The sequence below is a fragment of the Babylonia areolata genome, chromosome 1 (assembly GCF_041734735.1).
Source record: "Babylonia areolata isolate BAREFJ2019XMU chromosome 1, ASM4173473v1, whole genome shotgun sequence".
NCBI classification, from domain to species: domain Eukaryota; kingdom Metazoa; phylum Mollusca; class Gastropoda; order Neogastropoda; family Buccinidae; genus Babylonia; species Babylonia areolata.
The window spans coordinates 68,253,171-68,269,548 of NC_134876.1; the positions used below are offsets into that span (position 1 = coordinate 68,253,171).

The following is a 16,378-nucleotide window of genomic DNA, read 5'->3' on the forward strand; positions in this document are numbered from 1 at the left end:
CCTTTCCTGTGTTCCCGTGGCACAGGGGTTAAAACCACGAGGCAACGCCGGAGGACAGGAGCGAGTTGGTCAGGGTTCTCACAGGCCCCAGTCCCAGGGTGGGGTGGGGATGGAGAAAGTCGTTGACACTGAGGTCGTGGGTTTGCCTATAAACCCATAGTGGGGTCAGTGAATCGGCGAGAGCCGAACACTTGCTGAAGGCGTGTGCAAGTGTGGCGTCGCTGCCACATGCGCATTTGATGTCCATGAGGACGTTCCTTCGGCATTGGGTCCTGATCCTTTTCAGGAATCTGAGGTTTGTCTGGGGTATGCGGAGGCGTTCTCTCTTTCCCTTCGTCGGGAGGATGAGACGCCCGTGTGTCTGGCAACGGGTTCGCATGCTGCTCAATCTGTGTCCTTTATATACAGACATGCCCAAAATTGTTTGCAGTTCCAGTGTCAAAGCCCACAGGGAACCATTGATGTTAGATCAACAGAGGGCTTTACACCAGAGGAGACCCTGCACTGCTGCTGAATCATTCAATGATGTTCAGTACGGACTGTTCTGATTTAGCATGCACAGACACCACATGCTTAAAATATTCTGTATTCACTTCAGGACAACATCCCCGTGAATATCATGACCACCATCCGCAAGAAGTACATAACCAACCCGGAATTTGACCCAGACAAAGTGAAGAACGCCTCCACTGCCTGTGAGGGACTGTGCAAGTGGGTGCGCGCCATGGACGTGTATGACAAGTCAGTGATTCAGATCTTTTGCCTTTTGTGCACATCTTCATCCCTTCACTTATCACTTAATTAACTCTGTCAAGTGTCATTGGGCTGCTGCACAGAGGTGCAGACAGGAGCTGACAAAAACAGATGACATTTTCAATGCACTCATTATCTAATATTGTGTTTAGCCTGTTTGCAGGTAGATATATATATATTGTATACATTTCATTCTGGATTGGTAACAGCTGAGTGATTTTGATATCTGCTGAATTTGTAGTGGTTAAGAAATTTTTTTAATCATCAAGAGAAAGAACAGTGAATAATTATATTTTTTTGGTGTTTTTGCCAGCGTCAGTCTTTTGTATCACAGTCTACAATCAGGACACATAACATTGATCATAGTGAACCAAACCCTCCCAATGGTTCATGTCATGGCATCGCATGTATGTGGATTGTTGTATGCAGTGTTGTATAAGTGCATCAGTGTTGGTGTGTAGAAACTGGTAATAAGAAGGCCAGTAATTGATAATGAATAGGCCAGTAATTAGTCTCAAGTTTTTTAAAAAGTTCAACTTAAGGCCTGAAATTTTCTCAAACTCCTCCAGTACATTGAAGAATTTTCCTTAAGATTTTCTGTCTCCTTCCAAGGTAAATGACATGTCATCAGCAAATTTACATATCAAATTCTGTCTCTGATATCTGCCTTCCTTTGATTTCTTTGTCTTTCGAATTTCACAAGCCAATATTTCTGCACACAATGCAAATAAGTGAGGTGATATTGGATCACCCTATTGACACCCTTTGTTTACAGTGAATTTTTTTTTCCTTTTTCTGTTACATGAGCTTTTTTTTTTTTTTTTTTTTTTAATAGAAATTACAAATGCAACTTCTTATATCCTCTCCAAAGCCAAAAGTTTTAAGAACGTTTCTCATGTAATCCCAATTTATGGAGTCAAATCAATTAAAACTAGTAACCTGGGTAACTTTTTTTTTCTAAGTAATATATCATGTCACCAACCTGGGTAACTTTTTTTTCTAAGTAATATATCAACACAAGATGTGAATGTTATCTCCAGTATACTTCTTCCACATAGTTTTGCCAGAGGGCAATGCATGTTGCCACATGTTCTTTTTTTACTGTGCCAAGTGCATGCTGCACATGGGCCCTCACTTTATCATGTCATCAGAATAACTAGACACTCAGTTTGATTTTGATGATGATGATGATAATTACGGATACTAATACAGCACCTATCCTCTCTTGAAGACCAAGCTCTAAGCACTTTACAAATATGGAACCATTTGCACAACACTCTGCCTTCCTGGGTAGAGCTGACTGACAGCTGCCATTGGGCGCTTATCATTTGTTTTCTGTGTCATTCATTCTGGTTTCAGTCACGCACACATGCACTCATACAAATATGTAACAATTTATGTGTATGGCCATTTATTTTATTTACCCTACCATGTAGGCAGCCATACTCCATTGTCAGGGGTGTGCATGCTAGGTATGTTCATGTTTCCACAACCCACCAAACACTGACATGGGTTACAGGATCTTTAACATGTGTCTTTGATCTTCTGCATGTGTATACACAAGAAGGGGGCTCAGGCACTTGCAGGTCTGGACATATTTTGACCTAAGAGATTTGGAAAAATCTCCACCCTTTACCCACCATTTACTGAGATTCGAACCCACAGAACCTCAGATTGAAAGTCCATCGCTTTAACCACTCGGCCACATGGGAGAAAGGATGAAACTGGGGTTCAGACCCAGACCCTCATGGACATGGTGTTGGAAGATAAGTGTCTTAACCATTCTACCACCTTCCTGTACACAGGGTGTCTTAACCATTCTACCACCTTCCTCTGCACAAGGTGTCTTAACCATTCTACCACCTTCCTCTGCACAGGGTGTCTTAACCATTCTACCACCTTCCTGTACACAGGGTGTCTTAACCATTCTACCACCTTCCTGTACACAGGGTGTCTTAACCATTCTACCACCTTCCTCTGCACAAGGTGTCTTAACCATTCTACCACCTTCCTGTACACAGGGTGTCTTAACCATTCTACCACCTTCCTCTGCACAAGGTGTCTTAACCATTCTACCACCTTCCTCTGCACAAGGTGTCTTAACCATTCTACCACCTTCCTGTACACAGGGTGTCTTAACCATTCTACCACCTTCCTCTGCACAAGGTGCCTTAACCATTCTACCATCTTCCTGTACACAGGGTGTCTCAACCATTCTACCACCTTCCTTTGCACAGGGTGTCTTAACCATTCTACCACCTTCCTCTGCACAGGGTGGCCAAAGTGGTGGCTCCCAAGAAGGAGTCTTTGAAGAAGGCGGAAGCAGAGCTGGCGGAGGCCATGGCATCCCTGGAGGCCAAGCGGGCATCGCTGCGGGAGGTGCAGGACAAGCTGAACAAGCTGCACGAGAAGCTGACCGCCAACAAGAACAAGAAGGCAGAGCTGGAGAACCAGGTGGACCTCTGCACCAAGAAGCTGTCCCGTGCCAAGCAGCTGATCGGGGGGCTGGGCGGAGAGAAGACCAGGTTATTAGCATTACTATTATTACTATTATTATCATCTATGTTATTGATACTTATATAGGGCCTGGGACTGGGCGAAGAGGACAGGTTATTATTATTATCATTATCATTATCATTATTATTATTGGTACTTGGAATTGAGTGGGGAGAAAGTCAGGTTGCTGTTTCATTATTATTATTAATATTATTATTGTTGTTATTATCACATTACTATTGATACTTATGAATTATAGGAGCTGGGATTGAGCAGGGAGAAGGGCAGGCTGCTGTTTTATTATTATCATTATTGTTGTTATTATTATCATTATTGTTATTGATACTTGTATAGGGCTTGGGACTGGCCTAAGAGGACAGGTTATAATTATTATCATTATTATTATTGATACTTTATAAATCATAGGAGCTGGGATTGAGGGTGGGGAAGGACACATTGCTGTTTTATTATTCTCATTTTTCTTCTTACTGATATACATGGCCTGGGATGCGGGGAGAGGACAGGTTGTTATTATAATCATTATTATCATGATTATTATTTATACTTATATAGGTCGTATCTTTGGTCAGAGACCAAACTCTGAACACTTTGCAAGCACTGAGTCATTTAATACTTGAATAGGGCCAATCTTCTGTCAGAGGCCAGACTCTGAGTGCTTTACAAACACAGTCATTTGCACAGTTGGCTGCCAGGATTGAGTCAACTGACATGACAGGTACCTATAGGCACTCATTATTTGTTTTCTGTGTCATTCACTCTGGCTTTGGTCATGTGCATACACACATGTACATTGGAGTGGATTTTTCTGATGAATTTTGCCAGGGACAGTCGTTTTGTTTCAGTGGGTTCTTTTATGTGTGTCAAATGCATGCTGCACGTGACTCAGTTATTGTCTTTTCATAATGAGTAGTGTTCAGATTACCTCTCAAGGTCTAGTGGATGGAGGGGAGGTGGGGGGGGGTGGAGATTCTGGCGAGGGTGGAATTGGATCCTTTACACTCCGATTATCTTGCTTCCTAGGTGGTTGTGTTAGTACAAAGCCACCACTGCACTGGTGGGTCACAGTTGTTCACAATGAGGATGACGGGTGGGAGAGGGGTGTCGCAGAGCTGGGAAAGAGAGATGGGTGGAAAGATTGATTATATATTTTTTTTACTGAACTCGGCACCAAGTAGCTGGCCTTGAGGTGGACTTGGTGGAAAGAAGGACAGGTGGGTCATTATTTTTCATCTGTGGAGGTCCATGTAAACTGGAATTAAGAGGGTGTGGAGAGAGTGGTGATACGTGTTTTAAATGACCCATGCACTGAGATATTGGCTCACACTGTGCACTGATGGATGGAGTAATTCGAGAGAAAGTCAAGTGAGTCATGTTCATTCAACAGCAGATCCGTGGAAGATGGAATTGACATGAAATGGGGGGAAATTGAGTATATATGTATTAATTTACCTTGCACAAAGCTACTGGCCAGTGTTGAGCAATGACTGGCTGACTGGAAGATGAGAATTATGAATGGGTCAGGGGCGAAAAGCAACAGAAGTCTGCAGAGCTGGGAAAGATGGCAGGGGGAGAAAGGAAAGCTATGTTTTAATTTTGGCTGAGAGAAAAGTTGGTTATACTTTGTGCAAAATATAGGGGAAAGGATGATATATGTATGTTTCTTGAAATTTCCATCAAGAAACTCTATGTATAAGGTGAATTTTGGTGACTGATTTGGCAGCAACCTTTGTAAATAAAGTCTGTGTACATGTGAATTTGCAAATTTGTGCTTAAGTGTTTGTGTCCTTCACCTGAAAAATGCTCACTAGTCTTTGAGACTGCCTGCTTGAATGACTCCATTCAATATAATCAGAAGGTTATTGATCTTGATTCATTGTTATTTTCACTGTATTACACACAAAAAATAAAGAGAAGGAAATACTGAAGCATATAGACAAAGTGATTAAAGACTTTCAAAAGAGCTGGGATGGGGGAAGTTGTGGTAAACATTAGATGCTTTTTTTTTTTTTTAAGTTCTTGGGCCTTCATCATTAAATGATCATCATGCACTGAGGTGATGTGATTTTTCTCTGAATACTGATTAGAAAATGAAAGAGTATCTTTTGTATATTGGCAGTCTGTTGTTATCCTGTGACAACAAGTCGTGTGAGAATCTGAGTTTTACGTTGGTGACTTTATTGTGCTACAGATGGCAGGAATCTGCACAGAGTCTGAGCCAGAAGTACCTCAACCTGACCGGAGATGTGCTGGTGTCTTCTGGCATCGTGGCTTACCTGGGGGCCTTCACTTCCGCTTTCAGACAGGTGAGTCATATGCTGTTTGTGTCGCATCGGGTTATGCTGCTGGCCAGGCATTTGCCTAGCAGATGTAGTCCTCTTCTTCTGCTTAACAACCAACATCAGTATGCTGATGAAAATTGTCATGTTGTGGGAGGTTGCTGTTTGGTGCAATTTAGCTGGGCTACCAAGTGATGTTCTGTTAACTGGTAGGGGAGATAGGGTGCAGTCCACTGGTGTGTTCGCATCTCTAGCTAGGCCAATCCAGCTACCGTAGCAGTCCCTGGGAATACACTCGACTGACACAGCCCTAGCCTTCTATGACACTACTTACCAGTGGGGGAAAAAAAAGTGGGGGTGGGTGGACTTGCTGGCTGGTGGGGGCTAGGGGGGGACCAAAACAGAGGTGTTGGAGGGTAGTGGGGGGAGGTGGGTGAGTCTACTCTGTTGTGTCACAGGCAGGAGGTGAGTCTAGACTTGAAGCAGTGACTCAGATATGACAACCTCCTGGGGCAGTGTATTCCATTCCGGGATGGTACAGGGGAAGAAAGACATCTGTCTGTACTGTGTCCTGCAGTATGTTGTAGTTGCAGGTGTTGTTTTTCCTGGAGCTCAGCCTGCTGTCTGATGGTGTTGGTAGGTAGACTGAGTTGATGGAGATGAGACCATGGTGGAACGTGATATTTTTTCTGTCTGACTTGTAGAGGGTACCAGTTGAGGGAGCTAAGGATGGAGCTGACACAAGATGTCTGTTGATGTATGTTTGTGGCCCATCTTGCTGCTCAGCGCTGGACCTTTTTGATGGCCTGGATGGGCTTTGTATGCAGTTTCCTTTGTCTTCTTGTTTCCTATCTTCAAGTTGTGCCGGAGAAATCCAAAGGTCTTGTTGGCTTTTTTGGTTGTAGAATTGATGTGGGATCCCCAGCGTAGGTCGTCTTGGATGTTCACACCAAGATATTTTGTGGTGTTGACATTTTCAAGCATAGTGTAGCATATATGGATATGTCCGAACTGAGTGCCACCCCCTTGAGAAACTGAAACTGTTTGTGTCACACTGTCTGATAGCTCATTGTCTACCTTCTGTCTAGTCCTTGTCTTGAGGGTTTTTTTTAATCTTTTTTTGTCTGTGCTCTTGTCAAACACCTGAACTGCTGAACCGTGATGAAAGGAAATCAGTATGACATTCATGAATTTGATGTGCAAGAACTACTTCTTATGCAATCCCAAGAGGAAGGACGCCAGGTAAAGAATAATGGCTACTATCCTGACCTGTAACCACTATCTTATCACAATTAGGCAGCAACCCTTCACTGACAAGCATACTTGTCAGCAGCAGTGAACGGGTTGATGTCTTTTGGTGGTTTTTATGACAGTCATTATTTTGATGTTGTTAGGTTTTTGAAGAAAAAATATATAACAAATAAACTTGACATTGAGCATTATTTATTTTCTTTAATGAAGTCAGTCATGTAGTTTTTGGGCTGCTGAATTGATTCTTCAAAAATGCTTGTGAAGGATGGTGCTTCAGACTGGCTGAAGAATGTGATGGACATAGGCCTTCCTTGCTCCACCGACTTCTCCCTGATCAACACGCTAGGAGATCAGGTCAAGATCCGGGCTTGGAACATCGCTGGTCTGCCCACTGACAGTTTCTCCACTGAGAATGGCATCATCATCAGGTGAGACAGTAGAGATGGGGCAATTGATTTATCAGCTTCATACCATACTATGCAGTATGATTGGTTTCTTTTTTAGACTGAAACAAAATTCATGGTTCTGCATATCTATACTATGCAGTATGATTGCTTTTTAGACTGAAACAAATTTCGTGGGTCTGTATATCTATAAGAAAGAAGGAAAATAAAACAAAAAGATGAATGAAAAGAAAAAAGGATTCAAGTTTAAGAGGTTGTATCGAGAAATCAGGGGAGCTGTGATAAAATTAACTAGGTGGACTTCTGATTCAGTGTTTACCATTAATCAAAGTTTGAGATCCCATTTTGGCATGGTGCTGTGTCTTTTGGAAAGGCAGTTTATTCTGATTTACCTCACAACAGCCAGGTGCAAATGGGTCCTTGACTTCAGTCAGGGAAGGTTAAAAGCAGTGGAAGGAGAAGATTGGGCCCCACCTTCCTGTGCCTAGCCATGGACATGGAACATGAATTCTCTGCCCCTGAGGCTGTAAAAGGCTACAGGACCTTTAATCTTTTTACCTAAAAGAGATAATCAGAAGAAGAGAGTATAATTTAATCAGTGTTTGAATTTGTGCTTTGTTTTGTTCCTTCAATTTTTTTGCTGTTGATGTGATAATGATGATGATATGGATACTTATATAGTGCCTATCTTCGGTCAGAGACCAAGCTTTAAGTGCTTTACAAACACGGGAGTCATTTTCACAACAGGCTACCTACCTGGGTAGAGCTGACTGACAGCTGCCATTGGGCACTATCATTCGTTTCCTGTGTTATTCAATCATATTTCAGGCACACACACACATACACACTGAGACAGATATGTAACATTTTACGTGTATGACTGTTTTGTTTATATACCCCGCCATGCAGGCAGTCATACTCTGTTTTCAGGGGTGTGCATGCTGGATATGTTCTGTTTCCACAACCCACCGAACACTGACATAGATTACAGGATATCTAAGATGCGTGTTTGATCTTGTGCGTGTGCATACACATGAAGGAGGTTTAGGTAGTAGCAGATCTGCACATCTGTTGACCTAGAAGATCGGAAAAATCTCCAATCTTTACCCACCAGATGCCGTTACGAGATTCGAACCCAGGACCCTCAGATCGAAAGTCCAATGCTTTAACCACTCGGCTGTTACTCCCTATGTGTGCAGCAATTCCCGCCGCTGGCCACTGATGATCGACCCCCAGGGCCAGGCCAACAAGTGGGTCAAGAACATGGAGAAGTCCAACAACCTGCACGTCATCAAGCTCTCAGATTCCGACTTCGTGCGCACACTGGAGAACTGCATCCAGTTTGGAACACCTGTCAGTGCCTGGTGGTCGTCTTCTTCTTTGTGTTGTTTTGTGTTTTGAGAGTGTTTTTTTTTCTCAAGAGGGGCTTGGTGGGGAGATGTATTTGTATGTTTATATGTGTGTGCACATGTGCATGTCTGTATGCATGTGAAAAAGAGACAGGAATTAACAAGAGAGCAGGAAAGGGAAATACAATGTTTGCACACACGTCTCACCTTGTTCAGGTATTACTAAGCACAGGTATTACTAAGCACACACTTTACAAATAAAAAGACAGTTTGAGTGCAGGAATGAAACTGGCAAGGAAGATCATTCAGTTTCATACATCAGATGACAGCTTTACAGATAGCTGATTTTGTACCATTCGCGGGTGTTGCCGATAAACAAGCAATTGAACTGTGCCATTGTGATCCTGGTTTCATTAAACAAATGATGGAATTGCACTGTTGGCAGGTGTTGCTGATAAGCAAGCAGTTGAACTGTGCCATTGTGATCCTGGTTTCAGTAAGCAAAAAATGAAATCGTGCCGTCGGCAGGTGTAGCTGTTAAACAAGCAATTGAACTGCACCACTGTGATCCTGTTTCCAGGAAACAAACGATGGAGTTTTACTGTTGGCAGGTGTTGCTTGAAAACATTGGACAGGAACTGGACCCCATCCTTGAGTCCTTGCTGCTAAAGCAGACGTTCAAGCAGGCGGGCAGTCTCTGCATCAAGCTGGGAGACTCCACCATTGAGTACTCTGAGGACTTCAAGTTCTACATCACCACCAAGCTTCGCAATCCCCACTACCTGCCCGAGACATCTGTCAAGGTATAGAATAGAGTATGTCTTTGTTATCAAGTGTACTGGAGTCATGAGGAATATATTGGGGGATTGTACATCAAGGATGCAAACATAAATCGGAAAACAAACACAAACATAAATACAGTAGGATTATATATATATATATATAAGTGCAAGCATATGTGCATGCTTTCACACACACATATGCACACTTCCCAACACACACATACACACATGTGCGTGCGTTTGTGCTCACTTGGCTATGCGCTATACAATTGCACATTGTATACGGACAGGGCTGATGACTAGACCTACATTTAATGGTTGCTGATTGCACCTTGGATTGGTTCAAGAGACAGAGCATTGACTGCTTTGGGGAAGAAGCTGTTGGTGAAGCAGTTGATTGTGGTCCAAACACTTCTGTAGCGATGACACATGGGGGGCATCTGAAAAAAAAAAAAAGCTGCATGTGATTCATCCTTATTGATTGACTGCTTTTCTGAGTTGCTTCATATGGTGTGTGTCACCCACAGATGGAAAATCAGATATGATATTCTTGGTGGCATTTTTTTATGATTTTGTTTAGAGCTTTGATTTTGGCATCAGAAATGATTCTGTACCAAACAGTTTGGTTTTGGTTTTTTGTTTTGACCCCTTAATTGCTGAACCTTGGTGAAATGAATTACAGTTACTGCAGTTTTGTGTTCTTATCACTGGTGAAATCGTTCTGCTGAACAAAAGCTATATAGTCACCAGAGGAAGAAATCCAGATACAGAATGGTGACTGACAGCTGGACCTGTACACTCAATGTTATCTCAGTGCAGTGACAGCCCCCCCCCCCCACCCTTTTTTTTTAACTCATCAAATCAGATATTTAGTTTGCTTTTTTCTGCAAAAAGTGAAATTGTGTGGTGTCTGTGAAATGCAGAAAGTACTATTGTCACTTTTAGTAACAGTTTAGCTCTTCAGCTGTTAGCTCTTTAAAAATGAAATTGTGTTGATTCAAAAGGACAGACCAAGAACATCTAAGAGTTAACTTTGGTTCAGTTTGCATTTGTTTCTGTTCTGTGTCTGTGATATATATTTTTTTGTCTCTTTGCTTCCAGAATAAAGTTGCCATACACTCGGTTTATATATAATTTGACTGACAGGTAAACTCAGTACATCTGACTGACTGTTTGATGGTCACAGAAGTCAAGTGGTTAAAGCGTTGGACTTTGAGTGTCCTGGGTTAGAATTCTGGTGATGCCACCTTTTGGGTTAGGGGTGGAGATTTTTCTGATTGCTCAGGTTAACTGATGTGCAGACATGCGAGTACCTAAATTCCACTTCATATGTATATGCTCACCCCCAAGAATGGAATATGGCTGCCTATATGGCAAGGTATATACAGTCATGCATGCAAAATCCTACTTGTACACACGAATGAATGTAGGAGTTTTACATTTTACTGACAGTGAACATGAACAGTGTGACTGACACAGATGGTCAGAGAATAGAATGAAACATATCTTTTTTACCAAGTGTACTGTGAGTCACAAGGAATATTGGGGGATAGTATTTAAGTACTAACAGTGCAAACATTAATTAGAAATCATTTAGATACACAAGTAGTGAGGATTTAGATGTATTGTATTACTCTTTTTATCACAACAGTTAACTCTATGTAGAATTCATGCTGCTCTCTTCACGGAGAGCAAGTCGCTACAGTGCACCATCACCCTTTTTTCTGCCTGCAAGTGCATTTACTTTACTGTCAAAGTTAATTTTTCTACAGAATCTTGTCAGGGTTCTTTTACATGCCTTAAGCACACCCTACACATGGGACCTTTGTTTACTGTCTTTTCGGAATGACTGGTGTCCAGACCACCACTCAAGTCTAGTGGAGGGGGAGGAAATACTGGCAAACATGGGATCCGATCCCATCCCGTGTACTCAGATTCTGTGGATGCATTGCCACTGTGCCATCACTCCACTCTGTATATGCATGTACATGTAAGTGATTGTGTATGACTGTACACACAGAGATGCCTATTGTTTCGATTTCGTATTTTGTTGCACTCGATCGCAGTTTGTTCCGAAGTTACGCCAATGTCAGTTGTTCCGATGAGTTCATTTTCAGCTACATAGCATGGTCACATGTTTTCCTGTCATAACATTACCCAGACGCTCTAGATCTATCGATCACAAGGGCATTTACTACCGACCTTGGGCTCACGTGTTGATGCTCAGCTAATTGCGTGAGTGTTTACATTGAAACAGCATTGAGTGGACCAGTTAGCTTAATCGTAGCAGTTACACTGTATTGCAGGTAGACCCAAGTGTTTGAATGCCTTGTAGATAAAATGTACATTTGCTGTTGTGGCTCGGAGTCAAATTGTTCCTACCAAAATCAAAATGTTCCTACGAAAATTCCTGACTGTTCCTACAAACACTTGACAGGGGTTGGCATCTCTGTGGACAGGTGACCTTGCTGAACTTCATGATCACCCCAGAGGGCCTGGAGGACCAGTTGCTGGGCATCGTGGTGGCCAAGGAGCGCCCAGAGCTGGAGGAGGAGAAGAACTCCCTCATCCTGCAGGGTGCTGAGAACAAGAGGTCAGACATCTCTTCAAATTGGACTGCCTCTGTTAATTGACATTTGTCACTTTTAATCCAGCTGACCGCACAGGACCATAAATTGTTATCTGGACTGCTGTCTCAATGCCCACATTCTCAGAGAGGTGAAGTTGGCACCATCTCCCACCTGCTCCCGTAGCCTCTAAGATCAAACACCAGAACACAGTTTTCAGACCTGTACATCAAGTTCCATGGCTCCAGACAAGACTTTGAGAGGACAAAGTTATTCATCAGTCAGGCTTGACTGACACTGAAGAGGTGGACAAGAGGAAGAAGTATGAAAAAATCCAACCACATTAATCTGTTCAGTGCCCATAGGACATCAGCTGATGTCCTGTACAAAGTGTTGCCATCATGCCTGAAAGACATCTACTGGCATCCTGCATTTATTCCTATTTTCCTACATTGGAGTTTGGTTCAATGAACATGAACTCTGAAGGGTTAGTTTAATGTGTCTGGATTATAGAAAAGATACTTAAATGAGCACACATGAAGTGGAAGATCCCTTTCTTCTCGATAACGGTTTGTTAACTGCAGTATATGGAATGTGCGTGGAAAGGAGGTTGGCATCATTTGCTAGAGTGGCAGTGGAACCTTTGACAAGCAAAGATAGTGGTCCCAGTCAGTGAACTCATATGGCTTTGCAGGCTGTTCAAATGATTATAGATAGGTATAGTGATGAAGATGGATCTCTTGTGTCTGGTGGTTCATTAGAACTTGAAGTTGATGGCAAGACAGTGACGAAACTGACAGCCCAATACTTGATTCTGTTCAGTCATTGTTTGAAAGCAGACAGCTTTTTGGACTGTTACTAGCTGTGATGACAGCATATGTGTGTGTAAAGCAGGCACTGGGGGATGGGAGATAGAGAGAAGTGGTGAAAGACGAGAGGTCGTATGCCAGTCAAGCATGGAAGGGGGCGTGGCCTTGGATAGAGAGAAGTGGTGTAAGATGAGAAAGAGAGATGTGGTGTAAGATGAGAAATCATATGCCAGTCAGGCATGGAAGGGGGCGTGGCCTTGGATAGAGAGACGTGGTGTAAGATGAGAAATCATATGCCAGTCAGGCATGGAAGGGGGCGTGGCCTTGGATAGAGAGACGTGGTGTAAGATGAGAAATCATATGCCAGTCAGGCATGGAAGGGGGCGTGGCCTTGGACTGAGTGACACCAGTGAGTGATTGTTTTCACTGATACTGCCGCAGACTGGATAACAGCCAGTAATCCACTATTTTCATGAAACTCTGGGTTGAGAGTGCTAAAGACGGGAAAGATGTACTTTTATGTTTTCTTATTTTTTGTCACTGATCAGTGACAGCCTTGTTTACAGAAGAAGCAAATCAGCATCCACAGTACCTAGTTGAGTTTTGTCAGCCCACATGCAACATAGACAGAGTGAGTGTCATCAAAGAGATTCTTCCTCTGTAGGGGAAAGTTCTGTGGTGTCACAAAGCTTGACTGTGCAGTTTCTGAGTATATGATTGACCTTTTACACTGACTGAACCTATGTTAGTCATTGTTGGGAAAGTTTTTTCACTTTCATTTCTGCAAGAGTTGTGATTGTTACCATAAACTTCTTACCCACTTTATTGTCATATGTGGGTATAAACTGACAACAAACATGTCATTTACAGCTGTATTTTCATTTGTTTTCGTTTCGGATGTCATTCTGAGGCAGTGGAAATAGACTTTTTGTTGCATAAAAATCATTATGGTCTTTTTGAAATGCCCGAATAGTTATCTGCAATCAAAATATTTAGGAGAAAAGCCCAGATTCAAACTTGGAATTGGTCTTTTCATTCAGTACATTCTTATATGATGTGTTTTTTCTCAGATCAGATTTTTGTTATTGTCCATTACCAGTTGTTTGAAATGTTGAGTAACATGCACTGTGAACAATTAAAAGCTGGTAGAGTTGCACCAAAATTATTGCCTGTTTTAGTATATTCACATTCAGCACCAACAAAGGATATCACAACCAATTCCATCTGAACGATAACAATAAAACACTTTCCCCTGTTTTACAGACAACTGAAGGAGATTGAGGACAAGATTCTGAAAGTTCTCTCCAGCTCCGAAGGCAACATCCTGGAAGATGAGACAGCCATCAAGGTGCTGTCCTCCTCCAAGCAACTGTCCAACGAGATCTCAGAGAAGCAGGCAGTCGCTGAGGAGACAGAGACGAAGATCGACGAGGCGCGCATGGGTTACACTCCGATCGCGGTGCACAGCACCATCCTGTTCTTCTCCATCGCAGACCTGGCCAACATCGAGCCCATGTACCAGTACTCCCTCACCTGGTTCATCAACCTCTTCACCTTGTCCATTGAGAACGCCGAGAAGTCCGACGACCTGGAGACGCGTCTGGGTTCCCTGTACGACCACTTCACCTACTCCCTTTACACCAACGTCTGCATGTCCCTGTTTGAGAAGGACAAGGTAAAGAGACTGTCTTAGTGATGATGTGAATTTATATAGCACCAGCTGCTATTTGTCAAACTGATGTATCAGTGGTTTTGGCTGATTGATTGGCTGATTGATGATGGTTTCAGCTGCTGTTTGTCAAACTGATGTATCAGTGGTTTTGGCTGATTGACTGACTGATTGATGATGGTTCCAGCTGCTGTTTGTCAAACTGATGTATCAGTGGTTTGGCTGATTGATTGACTGACTGATGGTTGTTCCAGCTGCTGTTTGTCAAACTGATGTATTGGTGATTTGGCTGATTGATTGACTGATTGATGGTTTTTCCAGCTGCTGTTTGTCAAACTGATGTATTGGTGATTTGGCTGATTGGTTGACTGATACTGCTGCAGACTGCATAACAGCCAATAATCCACAGTTTTCATGAAACTCGGGTTGGGAATGCAAAAGACATGCTTTTATGTTTTCTTGATTGATGATGGTTGCAGCTGCTGTTCTCCTTCCTGTTGTGTGTCAACATCCTCAAACACCGGAAGGAGGTGGACGAGGAAGAGTGGCGTTTCTTGCTGACAGGCGGCATTGGTCTTGACAACCCCAACCCCAACCCCACCACCTGGCTCCCCTCCAAGTCCTGGGATGAGCTGTGTCGCCTGGACGACCTTCCCCACTTCAAGAACATCCGCACTGACTTTGCTGCCATGACGGATGATTGGAAAGTCATCTATGACAGTATGGTATGTAGTAGTGAATAGAAAGGGGCTGTAATTGTTGGTAATTTTGTGTTGTTTTAATTTTGGGAAGAGAGGAAGGCAGAATGGTTAAGATGCTCAGCTGCTAATATAGAGAGTCTGTGAGAGTGTGGGTTCAAATCCTGCTCCGCCCTTTCTCCCAAGTTTGACTGGAAAATCAAACTGAGCATCTAGTCATTCTGATGAGCCAGTAAACTGAGGTCCCATGTGCAACACGCACTTGGTGCACTGAAATAGAACCCATGGCAACGGGAATGTTGTCCTCTGGCAAAATTCTGTAAAAGAAATCCGCTCTGATAGGTACACAAATATATAAACATGCACTCAAGGCCTGACTAAGCACATTGGGTTATGCTGCTGGTCAGGCGTCTGCTGAGCAGATGTGGTGTATCGTATATGGATTTGTCCGAACGCAGTGACACCTTGAGAGACTGAAACTGAAACTGTTTTGATTTCATTGTTGTTGCTGTTTTTGTTTTGTTTTGTTTTTTTGTTTGATTTACTTATTCTTTAAAGTGTTATTGAGTTTGTGTTTTGTGGTTATTTTTCTATTTTGTTGTTTTTGTTTTTTGAGGGGGTATTTTAATATTGTTTGGTTTTATATTTGTGTTTGCTGTTTTGAGTATCCCTGTGCATTGAAAGCAAAAGAAACAGATACACGCAGATGTCACTGTGGATACTACAATGACTAGGGTAGGTAGGCCTAATTGTGAATGATCCAGTCGAAGCAACCAGCTCAACGTGTGTATCGTACAGATAACAGGTCATATGATTGGCAAATGCAGCTCTTCTGTTTTTGAATTTTCGAAGGCTTTCTGCGACTGGCTGCACCAAAAAAGTTTGCCTTCTTCTTTTCAACGTTTTTTTAGTGGTTGAAATAGCAGGGTGCCACCGGGTAAATGCGAGTGGGCAAGTCTAATTGTGAACCCTCTTGTATGGCAGCAAGACATAGACTCTGTACTAGAGGCAAGAAAGGAGGCTCAATACCATCCACTTATTCAACCTGAGGCAGATTCTGGGCATCAAAATGGTCAGACCACATAACTAACAATGAGATCCTCAGGCATGCTGCTACACCCAGCATTTACACTGTGTGATGCTGCCTTTGATGGCCAGAACATGTTCACAGGATGCAGGATGACAGGATTCCCAAAGACCTGCTATATGGCGAGGTCACAGCAGGCAAGAGAACTCAGGGCTGCCCCCAGCTCAGATTTAAAGATGTCTGCAAAAGAGATATGAAGGCCCTCAGTATGAACAT

General features: G+C 42.8%; 1 protein-coding gene across 1 annotated transcript in view; it reads left to right on the forward strand.

Annotated features, from left to right (window-relative positions):
* LOC143286198 (dynein axonemal heavy chain 7-like) overlaps positions 1–16,378 on the forward strand; it is a 126,956-nt gene that overhangs the window by 78,379 nt on the left and 32,199 nt on the right. Inside the window, exons 40-48 of the mRNA XM_076593833.1 lie at positions 599–741; positions 3,027–3,278; positions 5,459–5,573; positions 7,062–7,225; positions 8,401–8,554; positions 9,162–9,353; positions 11,792–11,925; positions 13,972–14,383; positions 14,857–15,102. Of these exons, the coding sequence (XP_076449948.1) occupies positions 599–741; positions 3,027–3,278; positions 5,459–5,573; positions 7,062–7,225; positions 8,401–8,554; positions 9,162–9,353; positions 11,792–11,925; positions 13,972–14,383; positions 14,857–15,102 (1,812 nt within the window). The remainder of the gene's footprint in view (positions 1–598; positions 742–3,026; positions 3,279–5,458; positions 5,574–7,061; positions 7,226–8,400; positions 8,555–9,161; positions 9,354–11,791; positions 11,926–13,971; positions 14,384–14,856; positions 15,103–16,378) is intronic.